The sequence below is a fragment of the Pongo pygmaeus genome, chromosome 14, assembly GCF_028885625.2.
Source record: "Pongo pygmaeus isolate AG05252 chromosome 14, NHGRI_mPonPyg2-v2.0_pri, whole genome shotgun sequence".
NCBI lineage: Eukaryota > Metazoa > Chordata > Mammalia > Primates > Hominidae > Pongo > Pongo pygmaeus.
In genome coordinates, this window is record NC_072387.2 from 45,560,947 (window position 1) to 45,583,098 (window position 22,152).

The following is a 22,152-nucleotide window of genomic DNA, read 5'->3' on the forward strand; positions in this document are numbered from 1 at the left end:
TTTTTCTAAATAAACAGGTATGACATTTACTAATAGGAACACTTTTCTGCAGTAAAATATTAGAAAGTTAACAATTGGCACTTACAACTGTCTTTCAAAATATACTGCATACTAGAAAAATGTATGTTAATGTGCCACCAGCACTTCATGAAAAATTTTAAATTAGAGTATGGCTTAAATGTACAAAATATATTCAGTGCTCCAAGTTGACTGGCTAAAATATCAGACTTAAATAAAATTTGCTAAATTATTTACCAATTACTGTACAGTCTTAAAAGACAGTAAAATAAAACTAAAGCAAGTTATTTTGAGGTACTTTTGGAGCTGAGTATCTTTAAAAATGTAATCAGAGTGAAGTTGCTGGATTACTTGTATCTGTTGCTGCTGCTGTTGAAAGGCAGAGGAGAGCTGGAATCTCTGCTGAGGAAGGCTTTGCTCAGGTCTGTTCTCGGCAGAGCCAAGCTGAGACAACACTACAGAGAGGAGAAGGGGAAAGCAGGCCAGTCAAAAAGTTTGAAGGCTACCAGGGTTAGAAAAGGACAACATAGAAAATGAAATAATAGAAAAGTTAGCAGTATGATTAATCTTAAGTATCAAATCATAGACATTTCAGAATAAATTTAGTATATGGTCTCCTGTTAGTTGGGGGTACCACTGATTATGGAACTTTCTGGACACAAAAAGAGAAGGGAGTGCATTATGTATCAAAGCACTGAACCTCTCTTCTCTTGCATCTGTATAAAATTTGATATTGATGCTATTTTGTTTAGAAGAGTATATTTTTGAAATATAACCAACAAAGTAGGAGAAGGGAGATGGAAGAAATCCAAACTATCGTTAACAACAAAGCTGGTAGACAGACAATTGCTTTAAACAAAAGATGCTGCAATGAATATCAGACTACTCTACTAACAACAAAGGTGGTGAACTGAGACTAAGCATTGTTTGTTATTTTTTTAGCTGAATGGAACCACAGTAATCAGTTCAACACTCATTTTACATTGAGGAAGTTTGAAGGCCAACATGATTTAAGTGACTCAGACTCTAAGTATGGCAAGTCTGTGGCGAGGAACATTCATGATTTTTTCAGACTAGAGTTGTTTCCACTAAATTATACTACAGCTATTTTTGGAAATTCACAATTGGTCTGATAAAGGTATATAATTATATAAACTTCTATTTGGAAATTCACTACCTCTAAATTGGAACTTTATATGTAAGGATTACTGACTTCCAAAATAAAGATTATTATTCTAAAAGACTTCTAAAGGCATCATAGTAAGCCCACAGTGATAAGATGCTGACAACACAGTCACTCATTCAATCCTCAAACTCTTATAGTTTTCTTATACATATGGCTTACTCTTTTAATTAAGTGTGAAGTTAGAATTATCGTCTTCAACTGACAGGAAGTTAGAATATCGTCTTCAACTGACAGGATAATCATTAAGAGTAATCTTTAGTTCACCATTTACTGCTGGAAGTGTTGAGAAGTAATTTAATCTTTTTTTTTAAATGATAAAAGTGACTTACAGAAGTTGTGCTATTGACCATTAAGACTTAAGTCATTTATGCAACTACAAGTTATCAGAATGAGACAAAAGATTATGCAATCTAGAAAAATTCAGTCTTAACCCAGGAAAACAAAAAAGTTATTAATTAAGATAACTATTGGCAAACACTGAAAACAGCTCTGGTAACCTAGTAAAGTGGATAATTATTTTGCCAGTAAACTGTAACATAAGGAAACACAACTGTGGTAATTATGTTAAGTCAAAGCTCTTTTAATTAATCCACTATCAAATTAATCAAAAAAATCTCAGCCATTAATTGATTTAATAGTTCACACATTATAGCTTTACTTTTTCCTGTTTACTGGTTGCAAGGGAAGGAAAAGAAAATAATTTAAGTGGTGAGATCCCAAATAGATTAGGTATGTTTAGTAAATTCAGCATATAAAGTTATGAAGATACCTACCAGCTGCCTGTGACTGCATGAAACTTCCTACTCCAGTAAGGTTAATAACAGCAGCTTGCTGAGCAGATAAGGCCTGTTCTTGACTGGTTGAACCTTGTTCAGAACCCTGAATAAAAAAATAATAAGTGACTTGTACAAGAAAGAAAAACAAATTTGATCTGGTGAAAAGAAATCAGTATTTTTTCCTATATGAAAGAAAGCAGTATTAGACTAGTCTTGTAAAAAGAATAACAAGGAAAATGCTTCAAAGGTATTTAGAATAAGCAAGAATAAATTTATGGTATTTGAACAAAGAAAACTTCATTTTTCAGTGCATCTGTATTTATTGTTTGATGCTACCTAGACAACGCCTAAGGCTTTTATAAAGCTTCACTGAAACAATTTTTTAAAGCTTAAAACACCCTTTGTAACATAAACATAGTACTGGAACTTTTAGTCAGCAGACTAAGTCAAGAAAAGGAAATAAAAGGTATATAGATTTTATAGGAAAAAATAAAATTGTCCTTATTTGCAAATGGCACAACTGTCTATACAGTAGAAAACCCTAAGCAATCTCCAAAACAGCTCCTAGAAGTAGTTAAGTTCAGTAAGAGGGCACAAAACAAGACCAATATACAAAACTCAACACTATATATACTAGTAATGAACAGGTGAAAACTGAAATAAAAAAAATACCATTCACAATTACTCAAAAAAAGAGAAAAGCTTAGGTATTAATCTTAAGTCTAAGAAAACATATACAGGGCTTGTATACCAAAAACTACAAAACATTGACTTTGGTCTAGATAAGGACATACTATGTTCATGTACTGGAAGACTCACATCATAAAGATGGCAGTTCTTCCACCAAACTGATCAACAAGTTTAACTCAATTCTTTTAGAAATGCTGGCAAGGTTTTTGTAGATATAGACAAGATGACTTTAAAATGTATATGGAAAGGTAGAGAACCTACATTAGCTACAATAATTTTGAAAAATGGTATGGGAGAAAACACTGCCCAATTTTAAGACACTACAATGAACAAGACAGTGTGGTATTGGCTGAAGGAGAGACACACAGATTAATGAAACAGAACAGGGAACCTAGAAATAGACCCACCCAAATAGACCCAACTGACTTTTAACAAATGTGTAGAAGTAATTCAATTCAGAAAGGATAGCTGTTTTTTTCTTTGTTGTTGTTGTTTTTTTTTTCATCAAATGGTATTGAAACAATTGGATACTGATAGGAAAACAAAAACAAACAAAAACAAAACATGGACCTAAGTTGCACATCTTGTACAAAAATTAACTGAAAATGGATCATGGATTCAAAATAAGAAACTATAAAACTGTTAGAAAAAAAACACAGGAGAAAATCTTTGGGATCTAGAGCTAGGTAAAGAGTTCTGAGACATGACAACTAGAGGATATTCCATAAAAGAAAAGATACTGTTAACTTGGACTTCAGCAAAATTAAAAACTTTTGCTCTGCAAAAGACATCCTTTGGTACCACCTAAAATAGTGTCTGAAGTAACATTTCAGTATATAATGGCAAGCCAAACATTTCAAAAGTTACATTTATCTTGAGGGGATCTCCCTGGATATAAAAAGAGATTGGACAAAAGAGCACAGAGTTGAAAGGAGGATACATTATTGAATTTGGAACCCAGTTCATGAAATGAACAACAGAATAAGGCAGACCACATCACCACCATAATGGAGCTATGATAAAACAAAAAAACTCAAAATGCAAAAAAACTCCAGGTGATATCAATTTCCCCCCAAAGCACTCCACAAACCTAAAGTAGACTATAAGCCACCACCACAAATGGAATATTCAAACAAGGAGGAATAATGATTAAACAAACATCTTGAAGAAGAAAACAAATACTAAGAAGTAAAAGGACTTAGGCTAAAACTAAAAGGATGAAAAAAGATGTACTAAGCTAACGTTAATCAAAAGAAAGATACGAGAAATATTACCAGAGATAAAGAAGGTCATTTATTAATGATAAGGGGTAAATTAATCAAGGATATAACAATCCTAAATGTATATGCACCTAACAATAAGGGCTCAAAAAACAACGTTTAGCAAAAGGAAAAATAGAAATTTCCAGTTTTGGTTGAAGACTTCAACACTTCTCTCAGTAACTGATAAAACATACAGAAAGAAAAGGATATAGAAGACCTGAACGATGCCATCAAATACCTTGATCTAATATGGAACACTCCTAATAGCAGAATATACATTTTTTCAGCCATATATGGAGTATTCATCAAGACAGATCACGTTCTCAAGCATTAAACAAACCTCAACAAACTTAAAAGAACCAAAAATATGTTTTCAGACCACAGTGGATTTAAACTAGAAATCAACTGCAGAAAGATATTTGGAAAATTCCCAAGTATTTGGAAATCAAACATATCTAAATAACTCATTTAAGAGGAATCCATAAGACAGAAAATTCTATGGAACAAAATGAAGGCACAGCATATCAAAATTTGTGGAAAGTGGCTTAAGCAGTACTGAGAAGGAAATGTATAACATTAATTGTTTATTTTAGAAAAGAATGATCTCAACACAATAATCTAAACTTCCACTTATGAAACTACAAACTATCATCCAAGAAAACATTCCAGAAATAAAGAAGTGACTCTACACATTAAAAGGATCCACAGGAAAAACATGGAAAAATCAATTCTGACACATACACCAGTGAAAATATTAGACAAACATTCAGGACCTCTAGGCAAACTGTTTAAATAAACTTACAAGACCAAGATAATTACACTGCCATCAGATTTCTCAAAAACACACAAAGCAAGTCAACAGTAGGAAGTGTTTTTAATAAATTTAAAGGAGACCTAAAACTAGAGAACATTTATAAGAAAACAAGTGAAAATGCTTCAGGACATTGGATTTGGCAATGATCTTCAATATGATACCAAAAGCAGAGGCAAGAAAAGTAAAAAGAGAAAATGAACTACATTAAAATAAAAAAAAGAAAAAACTTCTGTGCAATGGATGCAATCAAGAGTGAAAAGACAACAAATGGGAGAAAATATCTGGAAATCAAACATCTGTTATATGTGTATATGAAGAATGAAGAACTCCTACAATTCAACAACAAAAATTAATCTGATAAAAAAAAATGGGCAAGGGACTCAAACAGATTCTTCTCCAAAGATGATACACAAATGGCCAACATGCATATGAAAAGATGCTCCACACCACTAGTCATTAAGGAAATGCCAATCAAAACCACAATGGGATTATCACCTCACACCTATTAGGAAGGCTGCTTTAAAAAAAAAATTCCCTAAAGACCCAACCACCACCAGAAAATAACAAGAGTTGGCGAGGATTTGGACAAATTGAGATCTCTGTATGTTGTTGATGGGAATTAGGTAAAATGGTACAGCCACTATGGAAAACAGTATGATGCTTCTTAAAAAATTAAAAATTACCACATGAACCAGCAATCCAACTTCTGGGTATATATCCAAAAGAGTTGAAGACAGGGTCTCAAAGAGATAACTGTACACTCACATTCACACTAGCATTATTTACAATAGCCAAAAGGTGGAAGGTACCCAAGTATCCATCAGTGGATGAATGGATAAACAAAATATGGTATATACAAGTATTATTCACCATGAAAAAGGAAGGTGATTCTGACACATGCTATGGAATGAATGAACCTTGAAGACTTTATGCTAAGTGACATAAGTCAAACACAAAAGGACAAATAACTATATGATTGCACTTATATGAGGTATCTTGAATAGTCAAACTCATACTAACATAAAGTAGAATAGTGGCCGAGGGGAGGAGTTGTTATTTACCGGATATAGTTTCAGTTTTGCAAGATGAAAAAGTTCTATAATAGAAATCTGTTGCACAACAATGTGAATACACTTAACACTGCTGAACTGCACACTTAAGAAGTTAAAATGGTAAGTTTTGGCCAGGCGCGGTGGCTCATGCCTATAATTCCAGCACTCTGGGAGGCTGAGGTGGGCAGATCACGAGGTCAGGAGATCAAGACTATCCTAACACGGTGAAACTCCGTCTCTACTAAAAATACAAAAAAAAAGTTAGTCGGGCGTGGTGGCACACGTCTGTAGCGACAGCTACTCGGGAGGCTGAGGCAGGAGAATCGCTTCAACCCAGGAGGTGGAGGTTGCAGTGAGCCAAGATCGTGCCACTGCACTCCAGCCTGGGCAACAGCGCGAGACTCTGTCTCAAAAAAAAAAAAAAAAGTTAAAATGGTAAATTTTATGTGTTATCTTAAAATTAATTTTTTTAAAAGAAAATAAAAGATTTTATATCTAGCCAAGCAATCTTTAATGTGTTTAGAATGAAAAAACAGTAAGTTTTTAATGTGCCCTTCCTGAGGACTCTATTAGAGGATGAGCTTTATCCGACCAAGACCTGACTGGGGGAAATTGGGCGAAAGGACTAATGTTGAATATTTCATATAATTTGTGAGATAGAGAAACTCTGGATTTGGGACCCAGGATCAATATTTTTTTAATTTCCCAGATGACTCCAGTGTACCCAAAGTTTAGAAACACTTGTACTTCCTTCTTCTAGTGTCATTTATTGCAATTCTTATTCAATTTCTTTCCCTTTGGCAGTGTACACGTTTGTTTTTGTCTGTGTTCCCACTGCCCTACATTTTATGATAACAGGGATATCTTTATTCCAATAGCAACAAAATCCTAAAAACAGAAAGATAATGATGGGGTAGAAAATACATGAGCGATAGGGGCACAAAGACCTAGGTTTGAATCTCTGGCTCTGACACTCACTGTACGGCTAAGAGCAAGCCATTTATCTGAATCTCAATCATCTATGCAAGATGCAGGTGATACCATCTATTCAGTATGGTATGACTGTTTTATTAGGAATACACACCCAATAGCTGATTGCTACTATTGTTAATAAAAACAGTACAGGAAATGTTTACACTAACAAAGCAAATGAAGTATGCTTGGAATATACCAAAAAATGTTATAAATTCGATGTAAAAGCATATGGAAGGCTAGAAAACCCATACCTGCTCCCCTGGCTGTTGAGGACTAGAAGTTGTGGGCTGCTGAGGTTGTTGTGGTGTAAACTGGGAGAGCTGCTGTTGCTGCTGCTGCAGAGTGTTAAAAATAAGTGAACCACCTGGAAGCTATTAAGAATTTAAACAAAAATTAACCAGTTTCACATGATTTTATATCAAATATTTAAATTTATTCTACAAATATTTTTGGATCATTTGCTATGTGTCACTCTTCTAGTTATTGAAGAAACAGGTGAACAAAAAACAAGTTGGCTGCCCTTAAAAAAAAGACCTATTTAGAAACCATTTTTAAGTCCTATTACTTTGGGCTCCCATGTATGCTAATACTCTTAAACATAAATTTTTCTGCTTCAAGCTAGTAGTTAGCTATCCCAATTCACATGCTATTTTTCATTTCACTCTTTTTATACATCAATACAGAAGAGCATTAAATACATTAGAAAGTACAAACAAGCAGCTTATGAATCAGAAATGTATACTACAAAAAGCCACCCCTCATAAATTTGTTCTAGTTTTGCCAAAAACACAAATATTATACAAGATCTTTTATATAACATAGTGAGGAATTTCAAAGCTGAAAAGAAAGTGCATTTAGATGTCCATATTTATTTTGGCGACCACTACTTTCTCTTTCATTCAAATCTAATTTGAATTTAATCCAAATTAAAAAGCAATTTTTAAAGAAGCACTCAGAAAACTCCAGGTTAAAAGGGAAAACAATGCTTTTCAAATGCACCAAAAAACAAATAGTTTTTCCATTTTAAGCTATAGGGGTTTATGGACCACTTTGAGGTCCTTAGGAGAATGTCCAAGAAAATACCAAATATAGAACTCTTAGGTCTGTATAGTCAAAAAAAAATAAAATAAAATAAAATAAAAAAATAAAAAATTCTTGGGTCAAAATATCTATCTATATCCATCACAGCTCATCATTAGGTAAATCTGGACACAGCACAGATCAAATGTTCCTTCCTCAATCAGTATATGGTAAATGTAGAAAAATATAACAAACTAAAGGATTTCCATTCCTATTAACACTGAGACGGACCCCTAAGAAACTTTCAACAGCAATATGCCGGAAGGTAGGCTAAATAAACAAATGCAATTTGTAGGCTTGTCCATATTATAAGTATATTGTTCTGCAATTAGTCTGTAAACATACTGCATCGTATATAGGAAATAAGTTTTAAATTTTAGCTCTAATGAGAATTTCCCGATTTGTTAATCCTGAATACCAGGGTAGCTGATCTGTTATTGTTATTTCCCATCAATCCATAGCTCTACTATGTTACATATCCAGATCTCTATAGTCATGTCTATCCATTTTCCAAACTACTAGCTTAAAGCTTACTCCTTTAAATTAGAGGACCTAGCATTAACACCAGGAACGTTGTAAATTCACCCCCCTTGTTTTTCTTTTGAGACAGGATCTTACTCTGTTGCCTAGGCTGGAATGCAGTGGCGCAATGTCAGCTCACTGCAGCCTCGACTTCCTGGGCTCAAGTGATCCTCCGACCTCAGCCTCTTGAGTAGCGGGGATTACAGGTGCATGCTACCATGCTTGGCTAATTTTTTGTAGTGATGGGGTTTTACCATATTGCCCAGGCTGGTCTCGAACTCCTGAGCTCAAGCAATCCACCCACCTGGGTCTCCCAAAGTGGTCAGATTCTAGGTGTGAGCCACCGCGTACGGCCCATATACCTATTTTTTAAATCTCCTTCAAGCACAAAAAAACAGTATTACATATATGTATACATAAAACATCTGTTGGGAAAGCAATTATTTTCTAAATACATCCATTATTATTATTGTAGGGAAGTATCCTCCTTGGTAGGTGCAAATTCTCCCCACTAGCACAGCTAGTCTTCATTAGGCAGGGCTACTGGAGCCAAAGTGTGGTATATAGGATACTGATTCTTTCTCTTTATCCGCTTGATCATACAAAGGTAGCAATAATAACCACACCCTTAGAAGAATCTAAACAGACCTCAGAATTTCAAGTGCTGATACATATAGATATACATTGTTTAGAAAAAAAGTCAATGCACAAAAAATTTAATCAAAAGCAGTATTTCAGGTTTACCTGGAGTAGATTTAAGGGCCTGAGACTTGAAGTATTTTTTAAACCAAATGGAACACCTGTTAAATAAAACTCATGGTTATAACAGAATTCAAAGTTTATTACACATGAAAATAATTTATACTTTAGTATATATAAGTACAATAATTTTATGTATTCTCTGCATAGATGTGCTTATTTTCCATACTTCAAAAATATCTTAAAAACAAAAGATTGTCTTCAATATTTATCAATACTGAGATTTTATTCAAAGTTGTGAAGCACCAGATGCACATTATATTCTATATTTCAGAAACTGGGACTTCTTTTTCATTCTTCCGACTGTTGGCTGAACAAAGAGTAATCAAGAATTATGTGATCACCATAAATATAACAAAACTATCACTGCTGTGCAAATACATTCCAGGTACTGGCATCTATTTATATTTCTCAGTGCTACATAGTATACTATAATAATCATATCTCTAAGAACTGGTGTGCTTTATGCTTTTTTTTTTTAACTACAAATGTTAATCAGAATGCTAAAGAATGTTGCAATTTGTGTATAAAGATCAAAACTGTGAGTCAGGAAACAGTGCTCTGTTAATTTAAACTTATTCCTAAAAAAATCTGTTACATAACACAGAGCATATCTTAAAGCTGGGGGTGACAAACGTTTTCAGTAAAGGGCCATCATGTGGGCTTTGTGAGCACAAATGGCCTCTGCTGCATTTTCTTTTCATAATCCTTTAAAAATGTAGTAACCATTTCTAGCTTAGGCTGTGTGCTATAGTTTGCTGATCCTGGTCTCAAGGTATGTATATATTTTGCTAACAAAATATACTAATTTGAACACTATTTAAAAATGTATTTAGTTCTCTATCATATTTTTTTTTTAAAAAAAAGATTTAAGGGAAGAAATGCACATGTAATACTAGCAAAGCCTTGTATAAGAAACTGAAATTTGGCAAAAATATCCCTTTCTGGAAAAATTCTCATTTAAGAAAATGGCTTAACCCCCTTTTAAAAGTGGATGACATCTGTATAACGCTTTCTAGCTTACCAAAGGCACTTTCATACTTCATTTATTTCTCTAAAGTACCAACTGAAGATATTTTTATTCCCACTTTAGAGCAAATTGAACTGAGGCTAAGGCGGAAAAATTTAGTGACTTTCTGTAGAACCCCAGTTTAGCAACTGAAGCCACATGTAACTGGTACAACTAGTAGTTACATGTAAATATCCTAAATTCAAGATGTGAAGTCCATTTCCAGGACTTCTCGCACTAAGGCACACTTATGCTTATTAAAATAAGAACACTAGCTAGAAGTAGGAAATTACAGCAACATGTTAGCATGTATAATTATATTCTCTGGGTTCTCTTTCTCATAACTAAGAAAGTTTTTAATAAATTTTTCTAGATTGTTTTTCCTATTAAATTTTTCTTCAAGTGAAACTGAATTGTTTCAAGATATTATAATACATTCTTTTAAAGAGCATCAAAAAAATAAGCACAAGTTATTATAACTGTTTTCCTGTATAGGTAAAAACTACTCCTAAATAAAAGAATGCTTATCATGTCTCAGGCACAGTTTAAGCACATAATTTGTATTATATTTCATTTAATCCTCACGACTATGAGGTAAGTTTTTATTGCTATTCCCATTTTATTTATGAGGAAAATTAGACACAAAGGTAACTTTCTCAAGATTACACAAATGGTAAGCTGTACAACTGGGATTCAAGCTGAGGTAGACTGGCTCCAGAATCCAGGCTCTTAACTGCGATGCAGTTGCCTCTTGTGCACAATGTATATTTTCAAAATACATTTATTTTCCCTGGAATATAACTACAATGACAATAAGGCTACCAAAATTAATTTTGTTATTTGGAAAGCAAAAGAAAGATTTGCACAGACTCACAGGCTTACCAAGTTTTCCACAGAAGTTGACTGCTAGACGAATTTTAATTCAAATGCCAGAACTTTGAAAGGCTTTTGAAGTGAAATACATGTGATACAACACTTCATGAAATAATGACATTAAATGCCTTTAGCATTACTCTTAAAATTACATTTTTACTTTAGCATATACTTTAATTTTTTTTTTTAGAGGTTATTATTTCCAACATTCTGACCTGCTTGAGAAGCTGCCTGCATTGCACTGGGCAATGCATTTGGTAGCAGACCTCCTGAGGGTAGAAGGCCGCTCAGGTTTATTCCTGCAGGAGTTATGGCACCAGTGTTACAGCCCAGCATGGGGTTTGAACCACTCATCAAAGCCTGGGCCCCACTGCAGGAGAATAAGACAAAGCATTAAACTTCACTGTAAAAGGAAAAAATCAGCCACACAATTCCTCAGATTAAAAAACAAAACTACTAAGCAAACACAACTAGTTATTTATCTGTCTTAAATATCAAAGAAAGTAATGCAGAAGATAAACAGGAAATTCTAAGCTGCTGTCAAGATGAAGTATCAAAAAACAAAAACAATAAGATGACATATCATCTTAGTGCAGTTAACAGATGTATTATTTAAAATTAAAACATACATGGTCAGGCAGCTTCTGTCCATATCTAAACTATTCCTTTTCAGTCTGAGAAATATGCGGTTTGTTCTTAATTTCACAAATTAAGAATTTATTTAGATTGGTGAAACTATCTTTAAAAAAAAAAAAATCCGAACATCAATGCAAACTTACCAAACAGAGCCCACTACATTGATGAAGTTAAGTCCAGCAGAGTTTGCCATGACCTGGGTGGCTGTGGTTCCTGGAGTTATAGATGTTACCATGGTGGAAAGAGGAATGGTTGTTACAGGCATTGCCTGGCTCAGAGACCTTTGCTGCTGAGCAAACTGAGTTAACAAAGTGGGCTGAGGGGTGAAGCCTGAATCTTGGGGAGTAGGGGTGGCTGAAGGGGTACTAGGAGTTGAGCTCTGAGCATCAGGAGGGTGTGGGGTCGATGAAGGGGTTGGTGTAGGAGTAGATGGCTTAGGAGTTCCAGATCCTGCTCATTGAGAAAAATAAAAATTGCTAGTTTGTTATAAATGGCCAGTCCTTTTAAAATAAGGTTAATGGAATCTTACTTAGCACTGACAATTTGTTCTAGTTTTTTTTTTTTTAAGCAGTTAACTGCAAGTGTTAATTTCTACACATGATACATGAGTGTTGCTACACTCAATTACAATTAAGGATGCAGTATATCACCTAAAAATCCCATTAAAGATGCTATTGCAGTAACAGTAAAAATATACAGTTATATTCTACCACAATACCCATTTAAAAGTTAGTTTCCTACATGCTGCCTTTGGCCTAAAAAGTTCAAAACGAATTCAAATTAATTTGTTATTTACGATTTCACTAATTCAAGACTTCATTTAAAAATATTGCTTATTTAGTGTAAAAGTCTGAGATAAACTGTGAACATATTTAATAAGTTACATATGGTTAACAATCATATTTGGCACCTAAATATACATGTTTAATTCCTAACACATCAAGTTTATCCTGACAAACAAATTTACAAAAAACAGTAATAAAGCAAATATCTGATAGATAATACTGCATCTTTAACAGTAACTGTGTACTTCTGTTTAAATGTAGAATGTATAGAAAATCTGTTGTGAATGAAGTATGCACAGTTTATCAATTTTTTAAAAAACAAAAACAAAAAACAAAAACCAAAAAAGTAAAACCAAAAGCTCTTGAGGTGTTTTCTTTTTTAGCTTTCATGTCCTGCAGAAAGAAAGGAAAGAAATGTGAATGTCCAGAAGCTGTCACTCAACCCTTACTTAAAGTAACAACTGTGTGCAGTAGATTACCATAATCCATACCCACAACATAAGAAGTGTGAATAAGACTTTCAGAAAATTTATATATTTTTCTTTGTGCAAAACAAGAAGGCAGAAAAATTACACCTTTTGAGCTATCGAGATGAAGATGTTTATATCTAATGCGAAGACCACCCTATCACTGTGCAGTGTACTAAAACTTTCAGCATATATTAGCTATCTACAAAAAATCTAAAAAACTGGAATGACTTTTTTCCCCAAATTGGTACTTTCAGGTATTTACTAATTTGAAGAAATTCTCCCAAACTAATGCTAGCATTCTTGTATAACTCTTCTTGATGTTAAAAAAAAGTATTCAATAGTAAAAATTACATTTCAGTATCTTCAGAATAATGCTTTATGATTATCATCACATTTTAGTAACTGACAACAATTTATAAAAGAGTGTAGGAGTGTTTTTGAAATATTGTTTTTCAGTTTATTTTATCACCACCTTGGAACTAGTTGACTTCTTACATATACACAAAGATAGGACCTGCAGCAACAACTCTTATGACATTTTTTTCATATCAGCCACACAATTTACATAAATATTTAAAATGATCCCAGGGTACACTGGAATAAAAAATATTTTGAAATCTTATTGCCACATGTAACTACCAGGTTATTTTTTTAAGGAGATGTGTAGGTTGTAAGTCTATAAGAAAGGTATACGCAGAATGCATACATAGATACAGAAAAACAAGTACAATTACAATAGAGACGTAATACATACAATCAACAAGAGCTCTGCCTGAAGCTTCTAGCAACTTATACATTTTGGGTACACAGTACATTCAGATATCACTACTTCACAAGTTGAAAAAAGCTGTCTTAAGAAACACTAATGCAAAAGCTTATGAAGATTTAATGAAGAATTTAAGTTATGACTCACTTTGTGATGAGCTGGCAGGTGATAGGGCAGCTGGAGAAAGCATGCTAACTTGATTGAGATCCACAGATGATTTCCGAGGAATAGTTGGTGGCTTAGAAGAAGGAGGAGGAGTTGGAGATTTGAGAAAGCTGCTTGTCTGTTGTGGTGTAAAATAGTTACCTAGAAGAACATAAAAGTTATTTCCCAAATTTATAATTCAAACTTCTGTGAACTGTAGAAATCAAAATGGGGCAAAGTTTTAAAAAGAGATTATGATTATATAATGTTTGTTATTCTAGACTGCAAAAAACTAAGAAATGTAATACCTGAGGAACTATTTCCTGAGCTTGAGGGAAGTTTGATTGGTGGGGGTCGATGTTTTACACCCTTCCCCAATACTGAAGACTGAACTGACACGGTTTCAGTTTGCTAAAAGACAATGACATTAAGCATACTTGTTAGAATTAATACTGCTATAAACCCCGATGTTATTTATATTTAACTTCATAGTTTATTAAATAAAATTAATACTGCTATAAATCCCAGATTTTTAACTCTGCAAAGTGCGCTTAGTGGTTATAGATTGAATACTATATGTATTACAGAGAAAATTTCACATGAGACTCATGAAATATATTACAGTACACACAAAGAATGAGGAAAAGATTTCTGAGTAATAGGGTGGGAAGAGAGAGTTTTAGGGAGAAAGGCAGAGGAGTAAGATGAAAGCAAAGCTTCCACCCTTCCATACATATCTATTAAAGGAAAATAATAGCTGTTGAAGCCAAATGACTAGAACACAGGTGTTCATTATAATTTTCCTTTTATCTTTGTGTACATTTAAAAATCATGTTATAAAGAGTTAAATAATAATTTTAAAAAAAAGTAAAAGTAAAAACAAAACTAAACTGTACCCCCGCTCCTCAAAAAATGATTTTTTTTTTTTTTTTGAGATGGAGTCTTGCTCTGTTGCCCAGGCTGGAGTGCAGTGGCGCTATCTCGGCTCACTGAAACCTCCACTTCCGGGGTTCAAGAGATTCTCCTGTCTCAGCCTCCTGAGTGGCTGGGATTACAGGTGTATGCCACCATGCCCAGCTAATTTTTGTATTTTTAGTAGAGACGGGGTTGCACCATATTGGTCAGGCTGGTCTCGAACTCCTGACCTCAGGTGATCTACCCACCTTGGCCTCCCAAAGTGTTGGGATTACAGGCATGAGCCACTGTGCCTAGCCTCAGAAAATGATTCTTAACATTTCTCAGATTACTTGTGAAACAACTGGGCACAAAGAAGTAACATTAATGAAACACACTTCTGTTTCTTTCCCTGGAGAAACCTGACTCAGACTGGCTGAGCCACTGGAGCTGTGTGACATCTTGACCGGACATTTGGCTTCATTCTGGACTAATTCTTGGTACTGATTGACTACCCTAAAATATCAGGAGAAAACAGGTAAAGATTAGAAAACCTGTTTTAAACACAAATTTATTTTATAGGAAAGAATAATGACTATTAATGGCAAAAAGAAAGTTCTATCAAAATTAACATAAATATTAAAAATTAGGCAATTTATCTTTGTGTTAAAAGTACATATTTTTAAACTATTCAATGACAAATTGTCCAAAACATTGTGCTAAATAACAATCTAAAGATATACTTTCAATATCTTATTTCTAATATAGAAATTACAGGGATTACTTAAGTAATAAGCAGCCAAAGAAAATACTCAATTCCTTTCTTAGATTCTGATTAAAGTATTATCTAGAAATCATCTTCCTTAGCTACAATAGATATGTCTAAGTTTTCTTATTTAAAACAAAACTATACTTTAAACATTACTTTTATTTTCTTAATTCTATGAAAAAAAACCTAGGTATTATAAACTTTGGAAAAATGCATTTAAGTCCCCGAAAAATCTCATCCCATGAAAAGAACCATTCTTAGTAGTTTGGTGTATCACAAGCTTTCAAATATTTTTCTAGAATCAATAAGATTTTAAAGTTGGAAAGGACCTTAGAGGTTTTATTGTCCAATGCCCTAATTTTACAACAGGGGCCCATAAATATTAAACCGTGTAAATATGGTTAATAGCATAACCAAAATCAAAGTTTTTAACTCCTAGTATTCTCTATCCTATAAGGGTGAAAAATTTTTCATATCCATCCTGACCAAAATAGAGATGCAAATATTTTTACCTCTCAGCATCGGTCTTTGATCCAATAATGAACCTAAAATGTTTAAGGAAAAAAAAGGGGAGAAAAGTATTAGGTAAGAGTTGTCTTAAGAAGGCTTGGGATTACTTTTGAAATCTTCCATGTTTTAGTCACAGTAATATAAACTGGTATTAAATCTACCAAGATATGAAAAAAAATTTTTTTAATGCATTTAAACATATGAAACAATGACTAAGTTTTGCATGCATTATGAAACAATGTGAATAATTTGGTTGATTTAATTAAGTGAGATTTCTTTTGGCACAAAATTTATTTATTAAAACATAATCTGGGCTGAAAGTTACCAAGTGCTATATACCCTTACAACTACTGATCCTAAAGCAAAATCACTGAACTACCATGTGCAAAGGTCTTTGGCCTTCCTCTCACTTTAACCTACGATTTTAGAAGTTACTATTAACGTCTACATAACAGATCCTTAGAATATATTTCAAACAAGGTATACATATTTATCACCGATTCAAATAAAGTATCTTTAGCAAGTCTTTTTAAAGAGTTTGATATTTATTTAATTTCTTAACAGATTAAAATAGTTTATTTTTTAATTACCAGTTTGAATGATCATCTGTGGACGAGCTGAAATATAAAATGTAAAAAAAAGCTTAGTCAATGCAGCTCAAACTTTAACTTCATAGTTTATTAAATAAAGTATTTTATGAATACGGAAGAATGACTGGAAGATAATAAACCATGCAGCTACTCTGATGCAAAGGTAAAAAATTCAATTCTCTTCCTGTCAAACAAATTAGTCATTTGGCTCTAGAGACTAATTTTTTCACAAAAGAACATGTATCACCCTTGTGTTCTATAAAAATAAGTTAATAAATTCAAAATGGCCAATGTATGTTGTCTTTAAGTGAAAAGATTTTTTTAAATATAAATAATCAATATTGGGTACTATATTCACTACCTGGGTGATGGGATCAGCAGACACCCACACCTTAGCATCATAAATATACCCCTGTAACAAACCTGCACACATACCCCTATATCTAAAATAAAAATAAAGAAAAAAAATGGATTCCTTAGAAATGCATGCTGAGGATTCAGAAATAAACTGTTGTGATGTCTATAACTTAAAAAAAAAAAAGAAGAAAATGCATGTAATCAAAATATCTGATCCTTTTACAATAATAAAAACTGGTCATGTGAAAAAACAAGCTGAGGATTCCCTGTTATTTCATTTCATTGATTTTTACCTAAATATTGATGGGGTTGCTCTTTAAAATCCACCTTTCTACTGTAGTTTCAATTAGTATTTTGTGTAAGTAAAGGCTTTACAATTAACATAGACCTGGCCCCCATCCTTTTCTGCTGAGCTTCTTTCTTCTTTTTTCAAAACAGAAAATTGATTTTTCAAATCAATTTGATTAAAAAACCAAACAAATAGTAAAGCAAAATAAACTAAATACTGACAGTACCAAATATATGTAGTGCATACATTTTGGAAGATCATCTATATTTTTATGTATTAATATGTAGGGCCAATAACTACAATAAGCATTGAGTCTGTGTCCTTACATGCAGTGCCAAAATACCAAGCATCTTTTTACATTTATAGTAAACTTGCTTCATATTTAAACACACTATTGACCAAACACTTCATGTTCACAGGTTAAAGTCCTAAGTGCCATAAACATATAAAGAAGGATATCACAGGAATAGCCTTCAAAACAAGCATAAAAATTATACCACAGCTTTTTTTATTTTTAATAACTCTTGAGCAACATGGTAACTACGACTTAAGTTTACTTAGGTCTACTGCCAAATCTAATTGTTACATTTAACTAATAAGTGAGTTCCCAAAGAGAAATTTTTATTCATTAATGGTTCATCAGTAGTTACTAGATAAATTCTTGGTGGCTTTTTTTTTTTTTTTTCAGTTACTTGTATTTAACAGAACTCACTGTGATGGAGACATCTGGCTGTCACTTTCTTCATCTGCTTTACATGGCTGTATTTTACCATAGTAAAGTGGATCTCCAAGCGACTGCAAGATGGTCAGCTTTGTTTTCTGATACTGAGTACTAGCTTCACATTCAAATACATAATCATCTTTTACATCCTGAAAAATGCATAGCACCTCAAATAAATACCTTCACAAGTAGGCAGGCAATAAGAACTAGTAAAAATCAGGAATAAATGATACAGTAACATGTATCTGACGATAGGAAGACACACAGCACTTAGGCTACAAAGATATTTAAGTCTGCCTATGAGAATTAAAGCACAGCACGGTTCTTTTCCTAAAAACTATATGGGCACTCAGCATGCATTTAGTAAAGCATTAACATATACTATGAAGTATGAACACATATGTAACAATATTAATACATCATTAAATACATTATTAGACATATTGATATACATATTGGAAATAATAACAACGAACATTAATCAAACACTGTTCTCAGCACTCTACAGGGACTGAAAGCTCCACCGTATTTTCATGGTTGGCACTGTTATTATTTCGTATTGGAAGTCAGGGAATTAAGCAAAGAGAGGTTAAATGAATTGCCTAGGGTCACACAGGGAGTTAGCAGTCTATCCCTAAGCTTGCATCCCTGATCCTCATGCTGCCGTGCCCGTTTATGCTCAGGAGGGCAGTACAGGATTCTTTTTTACATGGTACTCTGGGAATGAGAGTTCAGATGGCAGGTTTAATCAAGCTTAATATGGCAGAATTTCATACTAGATATATGAATTGCAAATATTAAATAATATTAAAAGGATAAAACTTTCAAAAGCAGATCTATTTATCATTTGTCTGCTTTTGCTATCACACACACAAAACATCTCCCAACATTTCACTCCCAGAGTTCACCTAATTTAAATATTACACCTATTTCTCTCTTTTTAAGACATTATTATTGCAATTAGGAAAACTTATAAAGAACACTTCTGTTAAAAGACATCCTTAGAAGAATTTATTAATTTGAAACAAAACAAATCAAACTACCAATACGCAAACCAAAAGTAAAAATGAAGTTCTTCATTAAAATTGCTCTTTAAGGCCGGGCACAGTGGCTCATGCCTGTAATCCCAGCACTTTGGGAGGCCAACGTGGGCGGATGACCTGAGATCGGGAGTTCGAGACCAGCCTGGCCAACATGGCGAAACCCTGTCTCTACTAAAAATACAAAAATTAGCCAGGTGTGGTGGCAGGTGCCTGTAATCCTAGCTACTCAGGAGGCTGAGGCAGGAGAATTGCTCGAACCTGGGAAGTGGAGGAGGTTGCAGTGAGCCAAGATCGCACCTCCAGCCTGGGAGATAAGAGCCAAACTCCATCTCAAAAAATTAAAATAAAATAAAAATAAAAAATAAAAATAAAAAATTGCTGTTTAAAATGCAAAGCATACTCTGATAAACAAAATAGTTGTTTCTTCTTGTAATAAACCGAACTCGCAGAAAGTAATTTAAAAAAGAAAAAAGGTCCCAAACTAATGGCAATTGCACTTTATGTTTAATAAATTCAGAGGCCAGATTAGAAATGGCATAATTAGAAACAGAGACAGGCAATGATTACTTACATGGGCTGGCCAGACTGTTGGCTGTGAGTCATCAGATTTGATAGACTTTTCCACTTTAGCATACTTCTCCACCTAAACAATCAAATCAAGAAATACCACATAAAATAGAATCCATATCAGATAAAATGGAATCAGTATTCTGATCAAAGAGAAGAAACTAGGTAACTTGACAATACAATATACTTGTTAGCGCAAGAATTCTTAAATTACCGGTATCAACTACTTATGCTTAAGCAGTTTAAAAGTCTTCTGATGTGTTTAAAACAACTTTAATAATACCAAACCAAATAAATAAGTGTTAATAAACACAGCTGCTTTTCTAGACAGTGCCTCTTCATTTTTTTTGTCCATAAGCTGATATGTTTTTCCTTTAGAGCTTCTCCTTCAGGAAAATTGGAATGTCAGAGAGATAAGGATAAGGATCTTTTCCTTTTGGCAGGGCTTTTCTTGAAATAAAAGCGGTCATGTAACAGTGGGGACAAAACTAAGGGAGACTAGGGAAGGTAAAATATTAAAGCTGATCAAATTTTTTGAACCTTTTCCACTTTCTAGTCAGACTTGACCATATATTCTGTACATGTCCTAGGCATCTGTGTGAGTCAAATGTTATTACCTTACTGGCAACCACGATCTTAAGAGTAATTTAGACTTACCTGGGGCACCTATTAAAAATACAGATTTTCATGTCTGTCCCTTAGAAATCCTAAGTAGATTTTGAGTAGGGCTTGAAATCTCTGTTTAACTGATATCCTAGGTGATTTTTCTGATTAAGCTAGACTGAGAAGCTTTGAGGGCAACTGCTACTCAATGTGTGGTCCACGGACCCCAGCATCACATAACCTAGGAGCTTGTGAGAACTGCATCTTAGCGCCTCAGACTTGCTGAATAGCAATCTACAATTTAACAAGCTCTCCAGCTGATTCGTAAGGACATTAAAGTTTGGGAAGTACTCCAGCCTGTCCTCCAAAGCTAAATTCCACCCTTCAGTATTTACACTGAAATTCTATTATCAGGCCATGTTCCTTGAAGAACTGCACATAAGCTACCAAAAGATAATATGGCTTACTTCCTTGAGTTGTATACACTTTAGAACTGACTTCTAAAAACTACTGCTGCTTCTGGCTTTGTGCTTTGCGTAATTTTTTTTAAAATCAGAAACAGTAAGAATAATGCATGTGCTAGCATGGAAAGGGTGCAACAGAAGAACAAATCTGAAAATAAAGAGTTGAGTGAATATAACAAAGAACAGAGGAGAAAGAAAAACACAGGATCACTCATCAAAATATCCCTTTTCTGTCTTCAACCATTTATAGTTCATGTATATTATGGATCAATAAAGAATACAACCCAATGTTCCTAATCTTGGTTACTTCTCTAGTATTATTAATCTTTATTTTATTTTATTTCAAATAGTATTATTAATCTTCAAATTTAACCAGTTTGAGGAAACAAGCACCATTAGGAAATTTTGATGAAATATTATCAAAAAAAAGAGAGATTTCACGTGATTATGTAATATGCACTGTATTTTTCCACATTTTAAAATTGTTTTGTTTACTATTCCTGTTCCAAACAACTATATTAAGGGGTTATGTTCTTTCAACTTAATGTGAAAAAAGAACAATACACAGCTTCTAAAAATCATTTTTCAATGTTTTTTGAAATAAATCGTGTCGTTTTTAAAAAATTTGTTTAGAGTATGATCTAAATCACTTTGTTTTTAAAATAAGTTTTTTTTGTTTTCTCAAGGTATAAGCAACCGAATGGCAAAACTTACAAACTTTATATGAAAAAAAGTAATTCATGAACTGACTTACATCTACTTCAGAAGGTATGGCCAAATTACAGGGACTCCGTTTCCACATATCTACACACTGAAAAATTAAAAACAATATAAATATATTGAAAATGCTAAATAAGATAGGCTTTTGGGCATAATAAGCTTCATTTAAAATATATATACTTACATTTCCTGCCTTAGAAATTTTGAGGTCATAATGCTGACCTGCTTTTCTTTCCTTTCTTTTTTGTAAGAAATCAAGTAACCTCAGCTGAGGAGGAGGTGGACAATGAGATAGATCTTGCTGCCGATTCAGAGAGGATCTGGAATACCTCTTGAAACACCTGAAATATTAAGAAATTTGAACTAAACAGCACTAATAAAAGAAACTCATAATATATGTGAGTTGAAACTAGTCAGTGCTGAATATGTACAAATCATGTTTATAGAACACTGCCACATGCCAAGCACAGTCCTAGGAACTAGGACTAGGTGAAATAAAAATGAATAAGACAAACAAAATTCCCATCACCACAGAGCTATCAAGTCCAGAGGGGGAGGAGACATTCACAAGTACACAGATAAAATAATTTCAGATTTCAGATACCAAGAAAGCAGTAAGAGAAACAAAAGAGTACTGTGGAGAGTATGGGATAAGGAGGGCAACATTAGGGAAGGGAAGGGGGAGAGGGAGGGGAGGAAAAGAGTCTGAAAAAATGACATGTGAGCTGAGACAGGAATGATGAGAAGGAACTAGCTATGGAAAGATGGGGGTGAAGGGGATAACTTCCAGTTTTGGGTACAGGTATGT

The 22,152-nt window shown here is 33.6% G+C and overlaps 1 protein-coding gene across 50 annotated transcripts in view; it reads right to left on the reverse strand.

The window, feature by feature from the left end:
• The window catches only part of SUPT20H (SPT20 homolog, SAGA complex component), a 50,454-nt gene that overhangs the window by 866 nt on the left and 27,436 nt on the right, over nucleotides 1-22,152 (reverse strand). For 8 of the 50 annotated variants that reach the window (XM_054446443.2, XM_054446449.2, XM_063650769.1 and 5 more), the window contains 15 exons: nucleotides 21,529-21,685; nucleotides 21,379-21,435; nucleotides 19,562-19,633; nucleotides 17,939-18,096; nucleotides 16,581-16,607; nucleotides 15,993-16,025; nucleotides 15,110-15,227; nucleotides 14,126-14,228; nucleotides 13,821-13,979; nucleotides 11,796-12,102; nucleotides 11,232-11,386; nucleotides 9,120-9,175; nucleotides 7,025-7,144; nucleotides 1,978-2,083; nucleotides 370-473 (listed from right to left, as the gene is read on the reverse strand). In XM_054446443.2, the coding sequence (XP_054302418.1) occupies nucleotides 370-473; nucleotides 1,978-2,083; nucleotides 7,025-7,144; nucleotides 9,120-9,175; nucleotides 11,232-11,386; nucleotides 11,796-12,102; nucleotides 13,821-13,979; nucleotides 14,126-14,228; nucleotides 15,110-15,227; nucleotides 15,993-16,025; nucleotides 16,581-16,607; nucleotides 17,939-18,096; nucleotides 19,562-19,633; nucleotides 21,379-21,435; nucleotides 21,529-21,685 (1,732 nt within the window). The remainder of the gene's footprint in view (nucleotides 1-369; nucleotides 474-1,977; nucleotides 2,084-7,024; nucleotides 7,145-9,119; nucleotides 9,176-11,231; nucleotides 11,387-11,795; nucleotides 12,103-13,820; nucleotides 13,980-14,125; nucleotides 14,229-15,109; nucleotides 15,228-15,992; nucleotides 16,026-16,580; nucleotides 16,608-17,938; nucleotides 18,097-19,561; nucleotides 19,634-21,378; nucleotides 21,436-21,528; nucleotides 21,686-22,152) is intronic. The other 42 variants (XM_054446459.2, XM_054446467.2, XM_054446456.2 and 39 more) reach the window with 11 other exon arrangements.